At 34.5% G+C, this 10,000-nt stretch overlaps 2 protein-coding genes across 3 annotated transcripts in view; one reads left to right on the top strand and one right to left on the bottom strand.

Annotated features, from left to right (window-relative positions):
- The window catches only part of LOC144981043 (uncharacterized), a 16,650-nt gene extending 10,571 nt beyond the window's left edge, over nucleotides 1–6,079 (bottom strand). The window contains exon 1 of the mRNA XM_078929131.1: nucleotides 5,889–6,079. Within this exon, the coding sequence (XP_078785257.1) occupies nucleotides 5,889–5,962 (74 nt within the window). The 5' untranslated portion in view covers nucleotides 5,963–6,079. The remainder of the gene's footprint in view (nucleotides 1–5,888) is intronic.
- Nucleotides 1–10,000, top strand: part of LOC144981045 (inositol 1,4,5-trisphosphate-gated calcium channel ITPR2-like) — a 219,025-nt gene that overhangs the window by 42,862 nt on the left and 166,163 nt on the right. The window lies entirely within an intron of this gene.

Below are 10,000 nucleotides of genomic sequence, written 5' to 3'. Positions count from 1 at the left end.
TACAAAGCAATAAATAATGCTTTTGTAAGAAATGTCACATAACAGATAAATAATGATATGAGGAGGATGATAATAACACCCTTACAACCTACCCCCACCCCTCCCGAATCCAGCAGGACTCGTTACAGCGTAGTTCTATGTTATTAAACGCAACGATTAAATCATACAAGCTCATGATAATGAGGATGGTGATGGTCATCATCATCATCATCATCATCATCATCATCATCATCATCATCATCATCATCATCATCATCATCATCATCATCATCACCATCATCATCATCATCATCATCATCAGCAGCATCATCACCATCATCATCATCATCATCATCATCATCATCATCATCATCATCACCATCATCATCATCATCATCATCATCATCATCATCATCATCATCATCACCATCATCATCATCGTCGTCACCATCTTTATACTTCAATGATACAGTCATGTTTGCACCGAAGTACTTGTTAAAAATGGGTAATAATATAAAGTTTTCAATGAAATGGGGGCAACTGCATCAACACATGAATAGAAAGTATGCGCTTGGCTATAAGCTCAAAACATTGCCATCCGGAAGAATAACGGATCAACACACAAAACTCTGTGCAACCATGAACATTTATAGTCTGGATAATACAGTTAAGTGATAATTACTCAAAAAACGTGGATGGCAAAAAATAAAACAATAACAAAGACCCGAGTGACGTTAACTTCATTATATCTATAGATGTTCCATCGAACCCCACCCCCCCCCCCAAAAAAAAAAAAAATAATAATAAAAAATAAAAGACGTAATTGAAATAAACAGCATTTTTAAAAACACAAAAGAGCAAATAGAATATATCTCCCTCCAAAACACACAATAACATACAGATAAAACCCCAACAAAACAACAACAATAAATCAAATTAAAAAAACAAAACAAAATCAAAACAAAATGAGTGTACACAGTAGGTTGTGGCTTAAAGGAAACTAAAAGAAACTTAAAACTACAACAAAAACAAAAAGATACAAACAGAAACAAAACAAAAACTTCTACAATTCAAAGAAATACAGAAAAAGCAAATACACAAACAGAACAAAACAAAAAAGAAAAAGAAAATAAACAACGAAAAATTGCAACCCGGTACAAATAAGACTAAGAATCTTCATAATGATAATATAGATAGTTCGAAGTTGACGTCACTTAGGTCTTTGTTGTTGCTTTTTGTCATCCGCGTTTATGTATTGTATTAACCTGATTATAAACGTTCATGGTTACACACAATTTTGTGTGTTGGTCCGTTATACTTCCGGATGGCAATGTTATGAGCTTCTTAGCCAAGCGCATACTATCTATAGATAGAACGAAGTTGACGTCACTCAGGTCTTTATTATTGTTATTTTTTTTCCATACATGTTTATGAGGAATTCTCACTTAACTGTATAACCAGGCTATAAACGTTCATGGTACACATATTTTGTGTGTTGGTCTGTTATACTTCTGTATGGCGATATTGTGAGTTTCTTAGCAAAGCACAAAGCATCTATTTGAAAGATAACATTATTGTTCTCTAACATTTATCTCGTGTAATTGCCTCCCCTTCACCTGCTATAACCCCCCCCCCCCACCCCCCAAAACAAAACAAAACAAAAAAAAAAAAAAAAAAAAAAAAAAAAAAAAAAAAAAAAAAAAACAAAAAAAACAGGTTTATATTCTCGTCATGGCATTTGCTTTGATGAGTCGGTGGAATAAGGGCAGTTAACTCATTTACATACAAAGACCAGGAACAGCGGGTTCAATTCCCACTGGAGATGTCTCCAAGAACAAAAACACGAAAATTAAAGGAAAATAGCAACGAGGCTGAAATGCCATGGAAATCCACTGCTCGCTGGAACATGAAATCACATTAGAGACAGGATAGAGTAAAAAAAATGCCGTTTTTTTTTCTTTCTCTAATTTTCTTCTTCTTCTTTTTTTTTTTTTTTTTTTTGTAAAATAGTTTAAGACCTGAGGCACCAACAAAAAAAAGAAAAAAAAAGAAGAAAAATTTATAGAAAAGACAAATAACAAAAACAAACAAACCACAAACCCCAAACAAATAAAATGTAAACAGACAAAATAAAAAAAGCTGACCAACACAAACCAAAAACAACCACCCCCCCCCCCACCCCCCCCCAAACCCCCCCCCCCCCCCCCTAAAAACAACACACCACAGGAATTTGGGTTCATTTACATAAAAATTGCTGCTATATTTGACAAGATGAAAATCTGAATTGGTCAGACAATGCAGAGAGTACAATACAAGAAAAAAAAATCATCCCGAAAAAATCAGCCTGTCTCGACTAGGGATCGAACCTGAGACCTCCTGATTATGATATGATTGACCATTCGTTTCAAAGCGTTGCCATAATGGGACAGACGTGTCTTTTCTCGAGATAGTCCCTAAAGAAAAGTTCACTTTAACTCACTCAACCCTAACACCGACTACATCCGTAGTATACCCGGGGTTACTTTTACCCCCATGCTTATTTATTACATTTTCTGATACAAATTATAGATAGGCGTAGTATCAAAGCTAATGTTTTTAGTTTTACATGTTAATGATAGTTGAATAAAACTATCTATGTACATGTTCATTTTTAATATTTTTTTCCAATTTTGAAAAGTAGTAAAAATATCTAGGATTGAGTGAGTTAAGAATGAATAAATTGTTATCTTATGAAGGAACGAAGTTGACGTCACTCAGCTCTTTGTTGTTGTTTTCAAAATCAAGGTTTCTCTCTCTCTCTCTCTCTCTCTCTCTCTCTCTCTCTCTCTCTCTCTCTCTCTCTCTCCCCAAATTGCTGAGACACGTGATTGCGATTTCTTATTCTAGAGTCGGGAATTCCCGCTGGAATTATGCCGTAAGCTGATAAAACACTTGTTTCATTTTGAGTATTAAAAAACCCCCGACATTTCCCCCTTCATTCATTAAACATGAATATTAAAATGATTCTGAATGTGTCAAAAATCCTAACTCTGAGACAACTTTTAAGCTTCAGGTTTAAGAACTTTTGGACTAGTTTGGGGTCATCTTTTTCTATCTTATTCAACTTGAATCAAACTAGTAAACATTATTTCTGGTCAAAACGAGTTTTGAGGTGTTTTGTCAGAATACGGCATAATTCGAGTCAACGCAAGACATTGATTAAATTGACTCTTCCGATAATAGTGATACGTCTGACACGTTTACGTTGTACTGGGGGGATCACGTGATTCCTGTCATGCGGCTATGTGGTCTAGTGGTATAACACTCCCTTTCGGATCGGAAGGTCCTGGGTTCGAGCCTCGCTCGCTCGGCGCATAGTTGAGTCCTTGGAAAAGACGCTTTACTCATATTCTCTAACCATAGTCAGGTATACAATGAGTACCTGGCCGTTAGCAGCGGTGTCTTTTTCGGGAAAAAAATTGTAATATCGCCTAACAGGCGTCATGTCTCGTTCTACATGTTACGTGCTGCTGTTGGTCAGGGATCCTTTGTAAAGCGAGTGTCATACCATAAAACCACATAGACGCACAACTAGGAACTTGTGTTGACACCGGATTGTGGTGTGTCTCTATGCATGAAGTAATACTTTTGGAACGGTCAATTCAGATCTTACCACACCGTTCTTCTTTCCAACGCAATAATAGTAGGCCTACGGTCATTAATGAATAATGTACCGTGAGGGACGCACACAGACACATGTGTACAATTAAATCATTGTACAGTCATTTGGACGTGATTTGACGCGAGACCAAGTCATCTCAATCAATAAATCTGCTCATTGTCTTTATTAAAATTGAAATAAAAACTACATCTTCTTTATTCTTCCTTTCCACCGGCCATTGATGTGATCAAGCTGTGGCAAATACTGTTAAATCTTCACTTTAAAACTATCTAGTTCTCTGTCACACATATGTAATCTTCTTCTTCTTCTTCTTCTTCTTCTTCTTCTTCTTCTTCTTCTTATTATTATTATTATTATTATTATTATTATTATTATTATTATTATTATTATTATTATTATTATTATTATTATTATTAATCTGTTTTTGGAATCTTTATTTGAGCTCGACTAATATCTCTAGAGAAAGTAGAAAGTTGACGTAGCTTAGTTCTTTATTATTATATTTAGACAGCTTGTAAGTTATCAGTTTTCACTAAATTATACATTAAACGTTAAAGGTGACACACAGTTCTGTGCGTTTGCATGTTTAATTTGTCTGGCGGATGTTGTGAGTATATTACCTAAACGCATAGCATCGATGTCATATCTTGTTTTTATTTGAATTACTTTTTCATTTTTCTTTCCACGTTCTCAAAATATAGAGTTCTTGAACTCATACATTTCGACCTTCCAATGCGTTCCCAAAAACGACGCGAACTTGGAAACGCAGCATTGGCAACGGAATTCTAACTCTCTCTTTACCAGCCATTTTCAGAATTTTCTCTGAAACTCCACACCCAAAACACACACACACACACACACACACACACACACACACACACATACAAATGATTTCTTCTTGCTAAAACAGAAAGGCAACGAATGTATTCTAAAATAATTTTAAAAGGTCAGATCACATCACTTTTTCTTTGAACTGTTCTCAAAATATAGAGTTCTTGAACTCATACGTTTCGACATTCGAATGCGTTCCCGTGAACTTGGGAACGCCGTATTGGCAATGGACTTCTAACTCTCTCTTTACCAGCCATGTTCAGAATTTCTCTGAAACTCCACACCCAACAAACACAAAAAAAACAAAACAATGTTTTTTCCTAACTCAAACAGAAAGGCAACGAGTGCATTCTAAAAAAAAAAAAAAAAAAAAAATTTTAGAAAATTCAGATCACATCACTCCAATCTTGTAATAGTTGCATTGGCTTCCATTAGATTTCGGCGTGATAATGATGTATTAACTTAGAGGCTTCCCAATATACAATGTATAACAGTGTAAAATTGTATTGTTTATTTTTATGTCTTTCAAAACCACGGTCAACTCCATATTAAAATATTATTGTTTCCTTTTGAGTACAGCGAATAGCAAGACTTATCTCCCACCAAGAAGAAAAGTTCTTTATAAAAATATAGCATTATGAGCTGAGAAATCTGATACCCATAAATACATACCAGACGGCCATGAATCTCAAAAGAACCTATTATCTTCTGACAGTAGGATTAGATAATTTCCTATTTTTTTCAGACATTTACCGCCGAATTCTATTTAAAATCCAATTTTAAGGCATATGGCAAGACTTGTGTAAACATGAAAAATGGGTCTCTTTATTTTTTATTTTTTTTTGGAAAACCCAAACAAAAGCAAGGTTAACCAATTATTGTGCGACCTTTATCTCAAAACAGTGTAATGTTGGGTGATTGAGATTATGAAAGCCACATTGTTAGGGAGAAAAATAAACAAAATAAGTATAACTTCAATAAAAGAAGTTTTGTTGATAAAGGGGGAACCCGAAACGTCCATTTTATATGTTTTCGTATATTAAATTGAAGCTTACATTAATTTCACATTGTTATTTATGTTTTAGAGCTTCGAGCAGCAGCATTTACATTATATTTAGAAAGGAAAACCTCTGGAGACGACAACAATCTCAACTTGAAAGTTTTCCTTTAAAAATTAGACAAATAATGTCTCAGCCTTTTGTCCACCAAAGATTATTATCACAGTGATACCGTTGTGATGCTTTGGGAGAAGAATATGTTTATCATTCAAATATTCATAATAATTAAAGAAGTGTCTTGTTTTTGTTTTTTTGTGTGTAAATTAAAACTTCGCAGCTGGGTACAAAACACTTTTTTAGCCACCGATTTATAATGAATGAGTTTCAGATTTTCATCTCAAGTTATCTTAAAAACCTACCTCTTACCAACAGCTCCGGGATCCCATGTGTTCGGTGATAATTCCTCACAAAATTTGACCCAGTTTTGTCTCATTTGAAGTGGAATTTAGATACCCAGACGAGATGGCATTTTGTCTATTGAAATATTTACATCAACTTTTAACATCATCTTTATCAATGACACAGATTTTCAATGGTGCTGTCGGAAACGGAAAGAGAAATAAATTGCACCAGAAATGCAATTAAAATATAAATTCTTTTGAGTTTGAGGTTTTCTGTGCCAAAATTTACATTATTATCATATTTTTACGTTCTTTCACGCTTTCGATATCTACTCGTATTTGCATTTAGAGGTCTATCTATATATCTCTCAGCGCGTAATGATGAATTCTTCTTTGTCTTATTAATGTTATGAATGGAACTGTGTGTATATAAAAAGTCCATAATATCTGAGAAGTGTAATAGTTATAATATGTAACATGTATAATTCCCCCTCCTGTCAATGAGCGCTCAGAGCTGCGGCAACGCGGGAGTGGCGCCATATAAATATATTCTTCTTCTTCTTCTTCTTCTTTTTCTTCTTCTTCTTCTTCTTCTTCTTCTTCTTCTTCTTCTAATTATTATTATTATTATTATTATTATAACTACTACTACTACTTGAATGCCAAAGCGTCTTTACTTTCCAATAGATCGATATATTTGATCTCAAAATCAACATCTCATATTTATTGACACTACCAGCAGATATCGGTTTAACATTTACCACCAAATCATCTGACATTTGTCTCAAAGTTCCACTCAATTTAAATTGACTCTATTGTACTAAAGTGTTATCTGAGCACACAATTGACATTTTAACAATACATATCATATTTTGTCTCGAACTGAGTTGTTTAATGTCGTGAAAAATATGTGACTTGCTTCCTCGATTGAGTAATTATTCCTGGTGCTATGACTCTTAGAATAGGTTCAACAATTGAGACGTCACTTCCCTCGTAATGACGCGTAGTAACTTAGTAACTGGCTCAAAACTATCGGAACAATGGCGGGCGCCCTTATGAAATACTTCTCCGACGAGCATAAAAGTGTATCCGGAGGAGAAAAACATTATAAATCTGATCATGTTTTGACTTTTATACATTCTGATCACATGGCATGTGAAAAAGTTCTAGCCAGCATGAAGAATAAAAAAAGTACAGATTTTGTTTGTTTAGAACCAAACTGCTCGTTGCTGAGCGGACGTGACATCAGACTTTTGAATCCTATTGACAAATTAGGGAGTAGGTACTGATGTATGATAGAAATCTAAAAAAGTATGTATGAAACAATGCCAGAAAATGCAGAAAGAAAAGAAAAACAAGAAACAAAATCAGAAAAAAAAATCATTAAAAATCCCCAGCATGTCTCCACTGGGGATCGATAAGCTTAGAATTGAGAAAAAAAAGAAGAAAGAAAAGTATAATTTGACTTAAATTAAATGTTACCATTCATGAAAAGGAATGAATTTTTTAAACTTCGAAAACCATAAATTTCTTGATTGAATAACTACCTAATTCTGGTCATTCTGACATCAATTCAATTCTCTTCAACTTGTTCTTCTCAACATTATGACATATTGAAGATTTCTATTTAAAACACGTTCTCGCAAAAAAATACATAAACAGTCTAGAATTTTCAGTTTTTATACTACCTATTCCATAGACGGCACATTACATAAGCGCAGAACCCATCAGCTTAGCCTACTACCCCCCCCCCCCCCCCCCCCCCCCCGACGACAGTTCCCCCAACCCTTCCAACACACCATTCACAACTCCTCAACCCCCAAATAAACTCACCCACTCATGCATTTATCAACCCAAGCATAAAATAGTTACACCTTTATACCCTCTATAATAAACAACAATTACAAAAACAGTTTTACCAGTTCTGATCTTGTCAAAATGCTAAGTTGATAGCATGCTAGCACCTCGGCAAAACTTCTTGCGCAATGAAAAAAAAATCAATAATCAATTCATTTAGATCGATCCTATGATTTTAACCTATACTTTTCCATACAGAATACAAGAGATTAAAGAAGAAGAAATAGGAAAGCCAATACATTGAAAACGACACGGTTGTTATTAAAGCGTTTGGCGATTAATTGATCTGAGTTGGATCGAATGGTATTTAATTAAATTGTTTACGGCAGAAAGAGAAAGAGCGGAAGAGACTTTTTTTTAGATGTGTTTGCGTTGGAGGCTTTTAACACTTAACACTGCTTATGTCATCGAATGTGATACTACTGTGCCCAGTGTTGATACAAAACGAGGTGCCCGAGTGGATAATGAAGTCCAGGAGTCTCTGGATCGAGTTCTACTCCACGCACTTCCGTTTTCTTTCCTTGGGCATAAAAATAACAATGTGAAATTGAATGTAAGCTTCAATTTAATACACGAAACAGATAAAATGGACGTTTCGGGTTTCCACTTTATCAACAAAACAGGATGAATGAAACACTACAGACGAATGAGATAATGTGGTAGAAACAGAATAACACAACACACCATAAAAAACAAAAAACAAAAAACAAACCAAGACACAGAAAACAAATCCAAAGACAAAAGCGTCTTCTTATTTAAATAAACAAAAACTCCATTAATATTGGATAGTTGTGTCGAGTAAGGGTGAAGCACTAAATAAATAAATTGCCCCATTCAATGAATGCAGCAGAGCATTGCGATGGTTCCTTTGTTTCCTCTGAAGTGCTGGAATTGTTTGGATGGAACGTACACAGACTTTGAGTGGGGCTTGTATTTGATAGAAAACGGTACCTAAGGACTGCCTGAAGCCTGTGATCGTGAAAATACTAACGAAAGAGTGAAAATTAAGAGGCTTCGTATGGGAACGATACAGACAATGGACGTTTCGGGTACAAACCCTTCGTCAGCACAACAATACACAAATTAGTGTGGAAAACAAACATAATAAAAGAAAAGTTGTATCGTCTGTACTCAATGGTGGTTGCAGTATGATTCATAGTTTGTTCCCTATTGGTATGAAACATAGATACGAAATTATACGACATATTCTATCCATTAAAAAGAATGACAAGTTTTTTTACATCAAACTTTTCTTCCCTATTGTTATGAAATATAGACACGAAAATATAATATGACATATTCTATTTATTGAAAAGAATGATACTACAAGATAGATTTGTTGTTTTTTTTTGTTTGTTTTTTTAGGGGTTTTACGGCGCTTGCAACACGTTAAGGTCATATCAGCGCCAGTTTTTGGTAGCAGAGCGTGGGTCGTACCAAAAACTGGCGCTGATATTAGACCTTAATGTGTTGCATTGAAACCAATCAGCTGGAACTGTAACTATGCTTGAGACGATATAAATAAACACACACACCCAAGTCAGCTGTTCATAGTGAAAGAGTGTGGAAAACAACATTACGTATTACAAAAAAATGTTATTCACATTGTTATTACGTTCTTATTGGGTTATATGTTTTATTTGGTTCCAGTTGATTTGACGCCTGGCTGTGAATTATGAACCATTTACAATCGGATTTCACTTTTAAAGTGTCTTGACGTTATCTCTTATCTCTTTTACGAATAGAACAATCACAACTATGCGACTCAGGTTTCTCTAAAGCAGAGTATGATTATCAATCTCGTATTATCTTCAAATTGAACACATTATAGTAATAGCAGTGATAATAGTAGTAGTAGTGGTAGTAGTAGTAGGAGTGGTGGTAGTGGTAGTAGTAGTAGTAGTAGTAGTAGTAGTAGGAGTAGTAGTAGTAGTAGTAGTAGTAGTAATAGTAGTAATAGTAGTAGTAATAATAATAATAATAATAATAATAATAATAATAATAATAATAATAGTAGTAGTAGTAGTAGTAGTAGTAGTAGTAGTAGTAGTAGTAGTAGTAGTAGTAGTAGTAGTAATAGTAGTAGTTGTAGTAGTAGCGGTAGCAATACTACTACTACTTCTACTACTACTACTACTACTACTTCTTCTTCTTCTACTACTACTACTACTACTACTACTACTATTACTACTACTACTACTACTACTACTACTACTACTACTACTACTACTACTACTACTAATACTACTACTACTACTACTACTACTACTACT

Source organism: Berghia stephanieae, chromosome 10 (genome assembly GCF_034508935.2).
Source record: "Berghia stephanieae isolate SIO BIC M18660-M18661 chromosome 10, UCSD_Bste_1.3, whole genome shotgun sequence".
NCBI classification, from domain to species: Eukaryota; Metazoa; Mollusca; class Gastropoda; order Nudibranchia; family Aeolidiidae; genus Berghia; species Berghia stephanieae.
The sequence above is the reverse complement of the archived record's forward strand: the minus strand, read 5'-3'. Positions and strand labels throughout refer to the sequence as shown.